Raw genomic sequence first — 15,227 nt, 5'->3', positions numbered from 1 at the left:
GGTGCATTTGATTTGGGATGAACATATTTTTTTTTTTGTTATAATTTAGTTTTTTAGGATGGTTTTGAATTATTTTGATGTATTAATATTAAAAATATATTTTAAAATTAAAAAGTATTATTTTATTATATTTTCAAATAAAAAAACTTTTAAAAATAATTTCTATTACAATCTCCAACACATGTACTCGAACACGCTCTATCTGCATACAAAGACCAAAATGAATTAAGAAAATTAATATGCGGAAAGAACACTCTGGATTCCAAAACAAAAGATTCTACTACGAGGATCCTGCCGAAACTCACAAGTCTTTTTACAATCAATTCAGGCTACTAGAGGAGTGGCATGCTTGTAGCTTTGATTCGTCGCTGAATCTTTCACTGCTTGCCCTTGAGCACTAAAGCAAAAATACTGGTTCATCGACTTCTTGTTGAAGGATGATTGTTTATGCTTCGATGGCTGATTTGAGAAAGAGGTTCCTGCAATATCAATATCCTTTTCTTTATCCAATGAAATGGGCGAGTACAGGGATGACCCTGAAAATGGACTTGACGGGGATCCATCTGAAACTGCTAAATGTTGATTTGCTTGAATAGCACCATGCATTATCCCCGTGGTAAATTTCTTTCCAGTTGATGGACTTGGAAGACCGCTCCTTCCAGAAATTGTTCTTTTGTTGGTTGAGAGGGAAAACAGTTTCGAGTATCTCCGCCGGAGAGGAATTGGGCGGTCTTCCAAGGTTTGGCATAAATCAAATGAGTTTACAGAGTCATCATCTTCTAACTCCATCACAGCAGCTTTTTTCTCTTGCCTCCTGGGCAACTGAAGGAGAGACCTCAGACGCCTTGCAGCATTATTTACAGAACCTGATTTTTTGTTTTCCGACGAGTTACCCGTGTCAATATCACTTGGGCCACTCAAGCATGAATTGTCACCAACACTTGTGTGATCACAACTGGCATCAGATGCGTTCTCAATACCAGTGTACAAGAACACCTCTGCATCTGGAATTCTAAAAGAAGTGCCAGGACTCATTCCTATACCATGCCCTTTCAGATGGGAAACAATAGCTTTTCTGGCTATGTTATCCTGACGATAAGAGATCCCTCCAGCTGAAATCAGCTGCTTGATTAGAATTTCAGAAGATGCTGATCTTGGCCGTTGCTTGAGGAGATCTAGTGGAGTCATGGCGTCCATGTCACTAATATTAAGTTGATTGATGGTATGAAGGGCTGTTCTTCCATCGTTGTTCTTGACATTGGTGACATCTTTGATATTCACAATCTTACCACTCATTAACTGAGTGAAGAGCTCAATCTGCCTATCCACTCTTCGAAAACCAGGGGTCTGAAAGCCTGACACTGCCATATGGAGAAAAGTATCTCCATAGTTGTTTGTAAAGGAGGCGAGTGAGGGAGACGCAAGTATCAAAATCTCTGCCACAGCTAAGTAACCCCGGTAAGCAGCCACGTGTAGTGCCGTATTCCCTTGATAATCTTTGGAGGCAATGATATCAAAGGATGTAATTAGATCCTTAACTACCTGCACGAACAGGATAAATTTTTCTGTAAGTGTCGTTTTTCTCAGGTCTAAGGGATAATATCACCATGAAGAACAAAGAGGATTCATCCCTGCAAGAGCACAGAAGTGATAGAGAACTCTATCATTCTGCTGGCCATTTCTTTCAAGAAAGCAAAACGAGTAAACTCTTACGGCAAGAACCGGCCTTGCTGAGAGAGGAGGTGAATCTGAGAATCTAAACTGAGAGGGACTTGCCAATGTACACATAGAAGGGCTAACAGCAATACGAGGAGTCTCCCAGAAAAAGGCTACTGCCCATTTGACAAGTCAGGGTTCTCCATTTGAACAAGGCTCGTACAATAAGAACTACTGCTAAAATTGGCATCTGAACAACCAGAACCCAAATGACACTATGAAAAATATACGTTTCATATGATCGGTGGAGAAAGGCACCTTCAACTCAGATGCATAACCAGACATGTACGTTAAAATATTGTAAAATTATAGGTGGAGAAATTCACCTAAAGCCAATGAAAGATGTGGACTACTGACACAAGGGAGGAAAATAAACCAGAAGCAATCAACTAGTCTAATCTGAAGCATCACAAACAGCCCCCTTCTTCAAAAAGGGGAGATCAATCTCTCTCTATCAGTCATGTATATTGGATTGCTGTCCTTTCTACAGCTCATTAACCTGATGCGTTTGAGCATGTACTCAGAAGAGAGGAAAGGAAAGACAACCATGCACTAGCAAACTAAAATAACAGGAAAACTTCTGATAATAGTGCAAGAATGAATATGTGAAGCTACTGCTAAAGCATAAAACAGAATAGTCCTCACCTCGACCTGCCCCCTCCCTGCGGCAGCATGTAAGACGGTCGACCCTTGAGCATCTCTATAAACAAAAACATCCGAGCAATCCCCTAGAAGCTCCTTCAAAATCTCCAAATTCCCACCTCTAGCTGCAGCATGGACAGCTCTATTCATAATCTCCCACTTAAATTCGGAATGGCTCCCACTCTGCTGTCCCTCTAACTCTCCTCCAGAGCCAAGGCCACATCGTGGTGAAATAGAGAAATCAAGCAAGAGCCTGAAAACCTCAGAATTCCTGCTCCTGGCCGCGGCATAAAATATGTCAGTGACACCATATTCTCCTTCTCCAAAAACAAGAAGAGGGTTTCTCTCCAACAATTCCTTGACAAAGGTCCCATCACCAGCTGAAGCAGCAGTGTACAGAAGCCAACCACCATGTCCAGCTCTAATGAGAGAGTTGTGACCTCCTTTTGTTTCACATTCTAGCAGGAGCTGTCTGGCTACATGAGAACGACATTTAGCAACACAATCGAACTGCTCCTCGTCGTCCCAAACAGTTTCAAGTCGACGAATCCGACGAAGGGAAGTGAGTTTGATGAGGAGATTGGTGTCAAGGTAAATAAGCTCTCTCACCAAGTCATAGTAGCCATTAGCAGCTGCGTAATCAATGGGTGACGCATACCACCACTGATCTCCAGTGCTTTCCCACCTAAGAGGGAAGTATGAGGGTGGCATTGTTGCCTAAATTCAATAATAAAAACCAGCAACTATAAGCAGAGTTGTTAATCAAGCGCAGGGAATTCAAGAATCCAGCTGCAAGTTGTGAAATGGGAGGAAAAGTGGCAAGAGGGAAAGGCCATTAGCCAGTAATGATTACTAGTTTCACCTTTTAGAGTGAAATCAATTCTTTTTATGTGAGAATATTTTCGGGAAAGTTGCAAGGATAAGGAATCTTGGAATTCAGGAATAAAAATCAGATCACGCAGCAAGATCACAGCTTGTGGGAGTTAAACGAAGCACAGTGGAAAGAACAGATAACTATCGGAAACACACAAGCAACCCTCCAATAGATAGTTAGAAAGCCAGGAGGGAACAGGACCCAGGAGACAAAAACGGGGCAAAGACAGAAATTGCCGCTCCAATGGAGCTTATACCAAACCTTCAACTGTTAGCCCTTCGCAGTGTTCATGTCAGTTGACTGTTTGGGTATGAAAATAAATATAGAGTTTGTTAAGGTGTTTATTTATTTTGTATAAATTTAACATATCTAGGATATAATCATGCATTTTAAATTAACCTTTTTTTAAAAGGAAGAAAATATATTTGTTTTATTTATATATGTTCTACACATGTAATAACAAGTTTATATAAATTTGAAATATTATAACAGTTAATATTATGATACTTAATGAAACTATAGGATTGTTAATGAAATAGTCTGAATAACTGCTATTTAATTTTATCCTAACAATAATAAATATAAAAATTAAAAGAAATAAATTAAAAAAATCACCTATGATCATCTTTTAATATTATAAATAATCATTTAAAAGTATTAGATATCCCGCTCCGAGAGCTCATCCACCATTTTTAATGGTAAAAACTCGTGTTTCTTTATCGACCTTCTTTTCTTCTTTATTCATTCACAAGCTACCACTTGATTTTTAGCTTTTCTGGAGATATATTTCTTTCTTGTGGTGGAGAAAAGGAGTGTTCAATGTTCATGAATTCCATCTGTCCCTGGAAAGGGAAATCTCAACAACAGCATTCACACAGAAGTGGTCATATCTTTGCTTTCTTGTATCGAATTCTCTGAAATCTTGCATCTCAGACACCAGTGTGCTCTGTGCAGGGATCTTCACAGATGTCACCAACTCGTCGGAACTTGCACCGGAGGACAGAGCAGAAAAGGGACATTAACTAGTGGCTTGAATCTGCCGTTGAAGTAACTGAAAGCTTGCTAGGCCCATGCATCTACCTCCACTAATAAAGAACCTGCACCTAACGTCTCACCCAAGCCATCGGGCAATCAATTTTTTACTTTTTCTTTAGGAGTCGAACCCATGATTATGTCGCAAGTTTTCTCCTTCGATTCTTGTTTAGTATTGATCCAACTAAAGACTAACTACTTGAGTTGTTGCGAGGAAAGTCACTTGTCGATTCGGTTGTCTTCAATTAAAGTGCTTTAAAATTAATTATTTGTTGATTTTTTTCAAAGCAAGTTCATGCACATCATTGATCAGTAGTAAAATGACAATTAGTTAATGTTGAGAGATACCATGTTAAGAAATCAATTTAATTTAATAATTTAAGTTGTAAGGTAAGATTTTAAAATATAATTTATATTATTTTCTAATAAATTTTTAAATAAAAGTTTTTTATGTTTCAAACTTGTACAGACTCATATTATCTTGTACTTGATTTTTATTAAATAAATAAAAATATAAGATTCAAACTCATGATCATTTGATAATTAAAATTAAAATTTTAGTATCATGTTAAAAGAACCAATTTAATCCAAAATCTTAATCTATTAAGTAAAATTAAAATATAATTTATATTATTTTTTTAATAAAATTTATGAGCTGCTAAATTTGACAATTTCTTATAATGGATGTGGAAAATTCATGTTCAATTCATGATCTTTGGGTATTGAAAATTAAAAAAATAATAATTATTATTTTTTTAAGTATTTTTTTGTTTTAAAATAACTGTATTTTTTGTTACTACCCTCGATCACTTCTTGGTACTGCCCGCTCACTGAGTCGACCCTCAAGTATTTAAACCAGGCCGTGTAAATATTTTGCACCCTGTTGAACCTATCATGTGTCGTTTTACCAACCTCTCATGAGCAAACCTTGTTGCTCAAGTGGTTGCATTTCTGAAAGAAGTCCTGGTCATGAACTGGGCTCTTTATTAATTGCTTTTAGTTCCTCCCTGTACAAAAGGGAAGCCTTGCTCTGGGAGATTGATGCTTTAAAATATTGTGAGAAAAAATGTAAAGGTCTTGCCTTGTAAAATACTCGAAAACTGGCCCGTGTTGCCCATGGTTGGCTTCATGTTCTACGGGGACAATGGACATCCTCGTGGAAGCAAATGCCTGGGCCCATGCCGTCGCTTCTTGGTTTTGTTTTACTTCTCATCACTTACCAGCAACATCGGATCACGATATATGATTTTCTTACAATTCTTTAGGGTTATCTGAGCACACAGACAAGATTATGTGATGCTTCCTCCAATCTGCACCAAAAGTCAAACAAAGATACATAATAGAACGCAAGCACCGAAACAGTAAAGGTCCAGGTTTGCAATGTACCAAATCATTCGAAACTTACTGGATTCAAAGAGAGGAGTCAAGTCATGTCATCTGGGATCTTTATTAAAATGTATAACCTTCAACTATGTTTAACCTCCAAACAAAAAAAATGCAGAGGCGAGGTTGAATTTGTATCTTCACTCCTTCACTGTCCACAGTTTAAGGCAAAATCAGCAGTCGCCATTAGCATATTCTGTTTTCACGGGAAATCTTGCCTCCAACCCATTTTTCGTTACTTGTGGTATTCCCACCAAGAGCCAAAAAGACCTAAATCGTGATCAAAATTGGAGAATTCAAACTATGGGATCTAACTGACTAGTAATCATCACCTAGGCATCGCAACTTACTAGAAAGCATGAACTACGGTATTATAGAACTAAAACCAAAGGTGCCCAGAATATCAAACTTAAGAACTCTAAGTCACTACTTTAATGTACTCAGTACTGCAGTCAATGGTAGTAATACAGCTGGCTTTGCAGCTTTGCAGGGAATCAATAAAAGTCACTTTCTCTCTCTCCTTTTGCTTTCATCACTAATCATTGTCACGATGCATTAACCTCACAGAAGGGGTGGCCCCAAATTACCTAAAATAGTCATTAAATTTGAAGTAAATACCTTTTAAATTTGAACTATACTGCAATTATGCTTTCATAAGAGTGTCTAAACATTCACAACAAGTTTGTTGGAAAAAACGAGTGTCTTTTTCAAGATAACTTATAGTGCAGGGAGTGTCCATATGAATTTGGCAAAGAAAAAAAAACATATGCGAAATAGAGCAATCTTAAGACATCATGTTCATATCACATTCACTAGCACAATGCAAGACTCGTATGCAAATGGCAGCTGGGAAGCAACTAAGAAATGACATATATATGGTCAGCTGCATTCTCTTGAATATTGCTTGGGGCAGGAAATATTGAATAAAAGAATTCAAATATCAAATCTGTTCCCTAAAACATCTCATTGTGAAATCAAGAAAACAAGAGCAGTATTTCTTCAAGTCTATCTTGCATTATTTTCAAATAAGCACAAATAAGGAAAATTTCACACAAAAATACTTCAATTGGACAAAGATGCACTCATGATCGGTGAATGTAAGCATCTGCTAATAACTCTCACAGAATTATGGCAGGTGCTTGTCCGAAACAGAGTTTGTTTGCATCACATGTCAAGCAGGTTGCCAGCTTCATAACGCTTCTTGCTGCAGAAAAAACAGGTGGCTAATCAAGTAGCTAATATCGCAAGGGAAGATCATTCCTTGTTTATCGTCAAGGATACAGGAATAAGGAATCACAGTGAAATTTTGCATATGGATTTATAGCCTTTAGGACCTCAGGAACCCCTCTTGCTCTAGACATTGCCACACTTGCAAGTGCCTTAATAAGTAATAGCTGCAGCCAGTAACTTAATTGACTGATTCATGATCATTTTATGTGAGAAATGAAGTTAAATTATTTTGCGAGGCTAATGGCATCTAAAATTTTACAGTCTGCCCTCAATTTGCTTTTATTTTTTTATTTGGAATAACATGGCATAAATGGAGAGTTTATTGTTTGCATCTGTTTCTATGAGATTTGAATTCAATGAATCATACAAAGATAAAGACTTGAAGCATAGAGAGTAAGTGAAACATAGCAAGAGAAACAAAGACAAATGCATTGGTGTTATGATTAGCTTCTAATGATACCTAACAAAAATACAGTTGGGTTCTTAACAAGATATTGATCATATTGAAATTTGAACTGGTGTATCTAACGTATTTATCATATTATTTTCTTCATTATAGGACACAATAACTTATTTCACTAATGTGTTCATCTTTGGGGACTCATTTTCAATTTGCTTTGAATCTCATGTCTCACTGTTTGATTTCATTAACTATCAGGAAAATGACCTTCACAATCACGACCAAACCCTGGTTAGATTACCAGTGACAGAAAATCCAATTGTAGACAGCACAAGTGCAAAACATGAACTCAACCCGCCAAGCATTTTTTTTTTTTTTTTTTTTTTTTTTAAGAAAATGAATAAAGTAGTGAGAAAATGCCAAAATGCCATGTATCAGTACACTGCATGCTATGGGAGACAAATAAGTTTAAGAAAAAGAGAAAATTAGAATAAGTTCACCAGGGAAGCTTATAATTTTTTCATGAAATCTTCAATTTTCTCAGCAATATCATACATACTCTTCAGTTTGACCTCCTCCAAAAGCATATGACATGTTCGATATTTCGGTACTATATCTTTACTGATCATTTCCTCAAACAGATGGTAAGCCCACTCGCATTTGTTTGCTCTGCAAAGGCCATGAATTAAAAGAGCATAGGCTGATCTATCAAGACTTAGTTGATGCTTTTTCACCATGTCATCCAATAATTGACTCAACAAATTCATGTCTCCAGTTCTAAGGCATGACTTAAGCAATGGGTAGAATGTCTGACCATCAAGTTTGAAAAGTGCAGATGTTTCCATCTCCCTGAGAAGACTAAGGGCCTTTGATACATGACCATGATGACAGAGCATAGCAATCATGGAATTATAAGAAGATGTGTCATGGGAGACCCCGGCATTTGGCATCTCCTTCTCAAAAACATCAACAGCCTCCTGAAATCGGCCAGCTCTCCCTAATATATAAATCAAAGAATTGAAAAAAGGTGTATCAGGTTTACATCCGGCTGACTTCATTCTCTGAGTTAGTTGTAAAGCCTCCTCAGTATTCTGTGACTTGGCCAGAAAAACAATGATGGTGGTGTAAGTAACAACATTTGGCGGGCACCCTTGCACTTCCATTTCATCAAGGAGCTCATAGACCTTAGAAAAATTGTATTGGCGGCAATAGAATAGGATGATGGTAGAGTAGCTGATTACACAAGGTCGAAAAGCATGCCCTTTCATCTCTTGGAGAGTCCAGTGTGCTTCATCAACTAGATTGGCTTTACACCAACCATGAATAAAAATGTTAAATGTGTGAGCATTAGGCAAAATGTGTGATTTAAGCTCCAAGAAGATAGCACGGGCCTGCTCAACTTTGCCCTCCTTGCAAAGTGTGTCAAGCAACAAGTTCATAGACTCCGTATTCTTCTCCAAACCAAATGTTCCTAACTCGTCAAACATCTTCACAGCATCTTCCCATTTTCCTGCCCCCGAAAACCTTCTCATAGCCTTACCCACAGTGTTAAGTGTAACTAGATGATTTCGATTCATTTCCTCTAATAACTCCCTCATTTGATCCATTTGTTTCATTTTCCCCAGAATGTCCACCATCATATCATATGCCTCGGGTCTATGTTTGTAGCCAGGGCGTAATCCAGCCCATCTAAAAACACCCAAAGCAGATTTCCAATCATCCTTAAAGCGGAGGAGCAATTTGTCAACAAGATCATTAGAAACCTCAATGTTATCGCACACTTGTTCGTGCGCCAAAGACAGAAGAATCTCATCAGGACTGCTTCCTACACGAGCTTTGGCAGCGACTAAGTTAACAGTCGACTGATTTCTAGAGTCTAGACAGTTATCTTGGTAATCAAATACAGTCGTGCTTGTAAGCACGGAAGGTAATTGAGGAGGAGAAACGCACGAAGAAGAAGAAGAAGAAGATACAGCAAGAGAGCAATAATTAGCACGACTAAAAACTACACGGGCGTTTCCAAGACAGCTTCTTAGTACTTGTACCCTGTTCATTGGTCTTGATTTTTAATAAAATTACGACCACTAAAAACAAGTAGAAGAGAATGGGTACCCGAAAAAATGAAGAGCTGAACCGCTAGCAACACCTGAGCTAGCTTCTGCAGGGGAACTCCGGCGCTGGTCTGTGGTGTTAGATGATGATGCTATTCGGCTGCAATTTCACCTTCGGCGAGCAAGAGCTTGGGGTTTCAGAAGCAAAAAAGACCCCCAGCAATTTCCGAGTAGGGTTGGGCTGACTGAGCCTTGTTAAGATTTGATTTGGGCCCGGCTCATTATTATTGTGCGTGGCAGGTTTTTTATTTTTAAAAATGTTTGTTTTTATATTATAAAAGTATTTTTAAAAAGGTTTGAAATTTTTTTTAATTTTTATTTTGAATTAATTATTTTTAGTAATTTTAGATTTTTTTGATGTGCTGGTGTTAAAACTAAACTTTAAAAAATAAAATATATATTATTTTAATATATTTCTAAGTAAAAACTATTTTAAAAAATAATTGTTATTATAATAAGAAAAAGCTTTTCCCGCACTAGGCACTAATCTATTTTTAACGTCTAGTTACATCGAAAAATCATTCAAATTAAGAACAGGAGCTCGTTGCTTTTTTATTTCCCTATAATTTGAGTCGTGGAGCTTTGTCCATTTATTAACTCGACCCAACCCCAACTTTGAATTTGAATTCATTTTTTTTTATGTTACGCACCAAGAATTCAAACAAGGTTTGTTTGGAGCCGATCTGGTAAGAATTAAATATTCTCAGAATTCTTCATTGATACGACATGCTGCTTTTTCCATTCATTTCTTTCAGGATCAGTCGTGGTCTTACAAATAATACCGATGATATGGACGAATTCCTTTCTTCGTACAAATGTGTAAAAGTTGTTAGCCGCACTTAAAAGCCGAGCACTCTACCATTGAGTTAGCAACCCAAATACAAATAATTAGGTTATGTAGATAGAATTGGAATAAAAAATCAAAATAAATCAAAGAGAATAATATTACACAGGTTCTTAAAATATAAATTAAAATTTTAAATTTAAACAAATTCTAGGACAAATTTTATCATTGTATTATTACCAAATTTGTAATAGGTCCTTTGATTTAAATGAACATATATCGTGAGTTTTATTGTAAAGTAGTTGTTATTGTTTTTCAAAGTGCTTTCCGTGCTGAAATATATTAAAATAATATTTTTTTTTATTTTTTTAAAAATTATTTATGAAATCAACGCATCAAAACAATCCAAACATATAAAAATTAATTTTTAGTGAAAGCAAATTAATATTTTTAAAAATATAAGTATAACCACATTTTCAAACGCTCAGATTTGAATTAATTGTTGATTTATTTCCTTTTTAAGTTTTTATTGCTTTTAATTTTTTTTCTTCTTAGGGTAGCACTGGGATTTTATTTATTTACTTTCTTAACCAATTTGGTTCGATTTAATATGGAGACTTGAAAAAAAATCAGCTATTTACCTAATTGAAAAAACACAAATAAGTAATTGAATGAAATTCAAAAAAGAAGGATTGATTTACCAAATTAAAAACACAAGTAGAAACGAATAATGGGGTAAAAATTAGGGCGAATAAAATTCTCATGAGAGAGAGAGTAATTAAGTCGTAAGTAATTCATTTAATTAAAAAAGGGGTTGAGAAAACTAGGTATCCTTTTGTTTTATAATTCGAAGTTAACCTTGAAAAGCTATATATATCAAAATTATTATTGCATACAGAGCCAAGACATTCACTTCAATTTTAGCTTGAAGTTTGAGCTCGTGTGATTGTATGTCGTCTGCTGGCAATTTGAAACAAGTAAACATTACATAAGACAAACAAAACAGAGAATCATTAAAGATATATTTGTGAATGTACTAACGTTTAGTTTAAAATATTTTTTATTTAAAAGTATATTAAAATAATATTATTTTTATTTATTTTTAATATCATATATAAAAAAAAATTTGAAAACATAAAAAAATTAATTTTAAACAAATAAAAATTAAAAATTAAAAAAACACAATTACAACCACAAATTACTTTTTAAATTTTATTTTACTTTATCTTGTTATTTTTTAAAATTAATTTTAATATTAAATTTTAAAAATATTAAAAACATTTAAATTTTAGCAACAATATGGATAATTCTTAATCACAACAAATAGGAAACAGAATGACATTTCTAAAATTAATTTTTTAGATTTTTAGATTTTAATATATTTTCAACATATAAAGTGTACATTTTAAAAATACATTTAGTTTTTTTAAAAAATCTAAATTAATATTTTCTTTGCCTTTTTAGTTTTTTTTTTAATTAATTGAATATGTTTAATATCAAAATAAAATAAAAATTTATTTTAATATATTTTAAAATAAAAAATATTTTTTAAATGCACCGCACGATACAATTTCAAAAAGATCCTAATGTTACGGGATCTGAGTGAATAGTGGCTACTTTTTTTTTTTTTTTGTTTTTGATATATTATATTAAAATTATTTAAAAATATCTAAAATTATATCAATTTAATACAATTTTTTTAAAAAACTAAAAAAACTAAAAAGCAAATTGAATAGGGGTTGAAATTCAACTCCATCCGCCTAAACCCTAAAACCCAATTCTAGCCGATTCTCCCATAAATGTATTGAGATGCAACAAAATTTATAGCTATGCCAAAAACTATAGAATTAATTCAACATTATTCAACATTTATTTTGAACTAGGAAATAAAACAAAAATAAAACAAAATTTGACCTATTTTTGCAATACTTCTCTTCTCATGATCGAAGCATCCCATGGGCACCCCCAGGATGAGAAAGCCAACCAGTGGTAGAGGAGAGAGAGCGGGAAATACATAGGATAAACAAGAAAACAAACCGTCTGATTTTTTGTATCTAAACAGATAAAACTGTGGTAAATCCCTAGCTTACTATCCAAAACAAAAATCAGATTCAATTGTTTATTTTAAATTTCAAGCTTCGCACATCATCCAAAACCTTGGACTCATAAACCACAAAATAGGAAAAAAGGCGCCTCAACTCGTCATCCATGCTTCAGCTTCAAGCTTGAGTCTTGGCCATGTGAGCTATCAAGTCAATCACGCGTGAACTGCAAAAATTGGAATCATGTATCAGCTGCACATCCTTCAAACCTTTTGGAGGAGACAATTGCAAAGGTACCATGGATGCTATAAATCGGGAAAGGAAGGAAGAAATGTACCTGTAGCCCCATTCATTGTCATACCAAGAGACAAGTTTGACGAAGTTATCGTTCAAAGCAATTCCAGCCTTGGCATCGAATATGCTTGACCTGCAAAAAGCACAACCATTAGAGGAAATGCAGAGAAAGCACGTATTCAGGCCAGCACAATCCACATGGTCTCCGATGACAACATCACAGCCTTTTCCTTTACCTGCTGTCACCAATGAAGTCAGTAGACACCACATCCTCTTCAACGTAACCCAGAATACCCTTGAGGTTATTCTCAGACTCCTCCCTGGAGATCATCAAGGTAAACAAATAAATTCAGAATATAAATAAGCTAGAAGATTCTGACTAGAAGATCATTCTAACAAGCACTTACTTGATAGCAGATTTGATAGCCTCGTATGTTGCCTTCTTCTCAAGCCTGACGGTGAGGTCAACAACAGAGACATCCACAGTAGGAACACGGAAGGACATTCCAGTCAATTTTCCATTAAGTGCTGGCAGAACCTTTCCAACAGCCTATGAGATTTGACAAAGAAGGAAGAAGAATAAGGTCCGGCCGTAGGTGCATAAACATAGCAATAAACTATAAACAAACAATGATGCTCCCCCCAAAAAAAGCATACCTTGGCAGCCCCAGTGCTGCTAGGAATGATATTGAAGGAAGCGGCCCTTCCACCTCTCCAGTCCTTCATTGATGGACCATCAACAGTTTTCTGAGTGGCTGAATAACATGGATGCAGAGCATCAGAGGACTAACTTTCAAATCCAAATGCAAAGAGAGCAACAAGATAAATCAGGATATAACATGAAGCTAAGCTCACCAGTAATCGCGTGAACTGTAGTCATAAGACCCTCAACAATTCCAAACCTGTCATGGATAACCTGTAAATCAAGGGGCAAAGATGATTATTAGTAAATAAATAATCCGCCCATTACCTACATTTAGTTAAAAGAACTCATCGAAATAGATAAATACCTTGGCCAAGGGGGCAAGACAGTTGGTAGTGCAGCTAGCATTGGAAACAATGTCAAGATCTGGAGTGTACTGCTTCTCATTTACACCCACAACAAACATAGGTGCATCTTTGCTTGGGGCGGAGATAACAACCTTCTTGGCACCACCCTGAACCAACAAATTATTTATTTATTACGTTATAAAAACACTATAATCAAATATCAGATTTATAATTCAATACATTCTCGATGGATCTTGTGTTAAATTAATGCAAAGAAAAGAAACCTTCAAATGAGCAGCAGCCTTGTCCTTGTCTGTGAAAACTCCAGTGGACTCAACGACAAACTCAGCACCGGCTTTAGCCCATGGGATCTCCTCTGGGTTCCTACCAATAATCAGAAAGAAATAAGAATAAACATAAAAAAAAATCCCAGTAAAATAACAGCAAGATACACAAATTTTTCTATTAATATCTACAGTATTTTTTCTTTACCTGATGCCAAAAACAGCGACTGCCTTCTCACCAAAGAGAAGGGTCTTCTCATCCTTAACCTTGAGCTCACTGTGCTTCCAGCGACCGTGAACTGTATCATATTTGAACATATATGTCTGCAGACCCCCCAAAAAAATAAATCATTAGCAACAAAAGAAAACTGAAAACAACAGCAAAAATAAAAATAAATAAATAAATAGTTACCATGTAGTCAGTAGTGATAAAAGGATCATTAATAGCAACAAGTTCCACGTCATCTCTTTGAAGAGCAACTCTAGCAACCAAACGACCGATCCTTCCAAATCCTATGACCATTTTATTTTATTTAACGTTAATAACTGAATGTTTTCTTCCTTTTACCAGCAACTAAAAAATAAATACATGTTTGAGATCAGGAAAATTACCGTTGATACCGATCTTAATCTTCTTATCACATGCTGTTAATTAAACAAAAATAAGAAAAACGAAATCAGATCAGATGAAAATGAAAACCAAAACGACGTGAAAATCAAACGAAAACAGTGTAACGAAGAGACATTTTTATAATTATTACCCATTGTTGTTGATAGTAACCGGAAACAGAGAGATTTAGAATTAAGAGGGGAGATTTGAGGGATAAACTTAAACGGAGATATTAGTGAGGAGAGTGGCTGCTAATTGAGGGTCATATAAAGGAAGAGGAAGAGTAGGTGCGTGGCGAGGGAGTTAGGTCACGTGAACAGTTTTTTTTTCTTGGGCAAAACGAAAGAAACAATTAGCTTGGTTTGAAGCCGCTGATTGGAATTTTGAAAAGCCCTTGTATTAGCCGCTGATTTTAAAAAGCAAAATTCACGCGATTTTGTGGCATTTGGATTCAGTCTTGGGGGGTTGTTTATCTATGGGGGAGAGGCGTTAAGAGGAAGGTATAGCGCACTTTCTTAATGAGCGTGGGAGTCTTAATGTTCTAGAAGTGGGAATATTCGGACTTCGGAGTTTTGTCCGATGGGCTCAAAATTGTTGGGCCCAGCAACAGAAGGTTCTTGTCGTGGACTAGTTGCATGTGCTCTTTGCTGACATCAGCAGCCTGTTAGGTCAAGGCTGAATTTGCTGCTACCCAAGTTTCACGGTTTTCCGGTTGCTAGAAACTTGAAAGAGTAGATCTCAAAAATACCCACCTTTCGATTTTATTGTCAAATGATTATTTTTTTTATTGGAATTTTTAAAAACTTTTATATTTTTTAACCAAAATTATACTTTA

General features: G+C 35.7%; 3 protein-coding genes across 8 annotated transcripts; all 3 read right to left on the bottom strand.

Moving 5' to 3' along the window:
- Positions 1–207: 207 nt before the first annotated feature.
- Positions 208–3,566, bottom strand: LOC118048819 (uncharacterized). The gene is made up of 2 exons (XM_035058639.2): positions 2,362–3,566; positions 208–1,542 (listed from the first exon to the last, which is right to left on the bottom strand). The coding sequence occupies exons 1-2, from the start codon at positions 3,067–3,069 to the stop codon at positions 325–327; spliced, it is 1,926 nt and encodes a 641-aa protein (XP_034914530.1). The 5' UTR covers positions 3,070–3,566; the 3' UTR covers positions 208–324.
- Positions 3,567–5,228: 1,662 nt separating this feature from the next.
- LOC118048821 (uncharacterized) lies at positions 5,229–9,692 on the bottom strand. Of its 6 annotated transcripts, none has more exons than XR_012171051.1 (4): positions 7,837–9,567; positions 6,770–6,851; positions 5,670–5,917; positions 5,229–5,574 (listed from the first exon to the last, which is right to left on the bottom strand). XR_012171051.1 is itself a non-coding variant. In XM_073412164.1 (4 exons), the coding sequence occupies exons 1-3, from the start codon at positions 9,329–9,331 to the stop codon at positions 5,714–5,716; spliced, it is 1,662 nt and encodes a 553-aa protein (XP_073268265.1). In that variant the 5' UTR covers positions 9,332–9,566; the 3' UTR covers positions 5,229–5,574; positions 5,670–5,713. The 6 variants fall into 6 exon arrangements, 4 of the variants coding, with proteins under 4 accessions (XP_073268265.1, XP_073268266.1, XP_073268267.1 ...); XM_073412164.1 differs by having other exon boundaries at positions 5,670–5,798; positions 7,837–9,566; XM_073412165.1 differs by having other exon boundaries at positions 5,229–5,798.
- Positions 9,693–12,192: 2,500 nt separating this feature from the next.
- LOC118048822 (glyceraldehyde-3-phosphate dehydrogenase GAPC1, cytosolic) lies at positions 12,193–14,670 on the bottom strand. The gene is made up of 12 exons (XM_035058641.2): positions 14,544–14,670; positions 14,395–14,427; positions 14,195–14,295; positions 13,991–14,106; positions 13,783–13,882; positions 13,519–13,665; positions 13,364–13,424; positions 13,166–13,263; positions 12,916–13,058; positions 12,745–12,828; positions 12,552–12,641; positions 12,193–12,440 (listed from the first exon to the last, which is right to left on the bottom strand). The coding sequence occupies exons 1-12, from the start codon at positions 14,545–14,547 to the stop codon at positions 12,392–12,394; spliced, it is 1,026 nt and encodes a 341-aa protein (XP_034914532.1). The 5' UTR covers positions 14,548–14,670; the 3' UTR covers positions 12,193–12,391.
- Between the last annotated feature and the right edge of the window lie 557 nt (positions 14,671–15,227).

This window comes from Populus alba, chromosome 10 (genome assembly GCF_005239225.2).
Source record: "Populus alba chromosome 10, ASM523922v2, whole genome shotgun sequence".
Lineage (NCBI taxonomy): Eukaryota > Viridiplantae > Streptophyta > Magnoliopsida > Malpighiales > Salicaceae > Populus > Populus alba.
This window is presented reverse-complemented; position numbering and strand designations above follow the sequence as displayed.

Bases quoted from the DNA above. Each gene is read 5' to 3' on its own strand.
- LOC118048819 (XM_035058639.2), bottom strand. From the start codon at position 3,069: ATGCCACCCTCATACTTCCCTCTTAGGTGGGAAAGCACTGGAGATCAG. The intron at 1,543-2,361 runs GTGAGGACTATT...CTGTTCGTGCAG, and splicing joins CAGGGAGGGGGCAGGTCGAG to GTAGTTAAGGATCTAATTAC.
- LOC118048821 (XM_035058640.2), bottom strand. From the start codon at position 9,331: ATGAACAGGGTACAAGTACTAAGAAGCTGTCTTGGAAACGCCCGTGTA. The intron at 6,852-7,836 runs GTATGTATGATA...TTTTTTCTGCAG, and splicing joins GGAGGAGGTCAAACTGAAGA to CAAGAAGCGTTATGAAGCTG. The intron at 5,918-6,769 runs GTGAGAGTTATT...ATCACGATTTAG, and splicing joins CAAGCACCTGCCATAATTCT to GTCTTTTTGGCTCTTGGTGG.
- LOC118048822 (XM_035058641.2), bottom strand. The intron at 14,296-14,394 runs GTAATTTTCCTG...AAATGGTCATAG, and splicing joins GATTAAGATCGGTATCAACG to GATTTGGAAGGATCGGTCGT. The intron at 13,666-13,782 runs GTTTCTTTTCTT...TTGTTGGTTCAG, and splicing joins AGGCTGCTGCTCATTTGAAG to GGTGGTGCCAAGAAGGTTGT.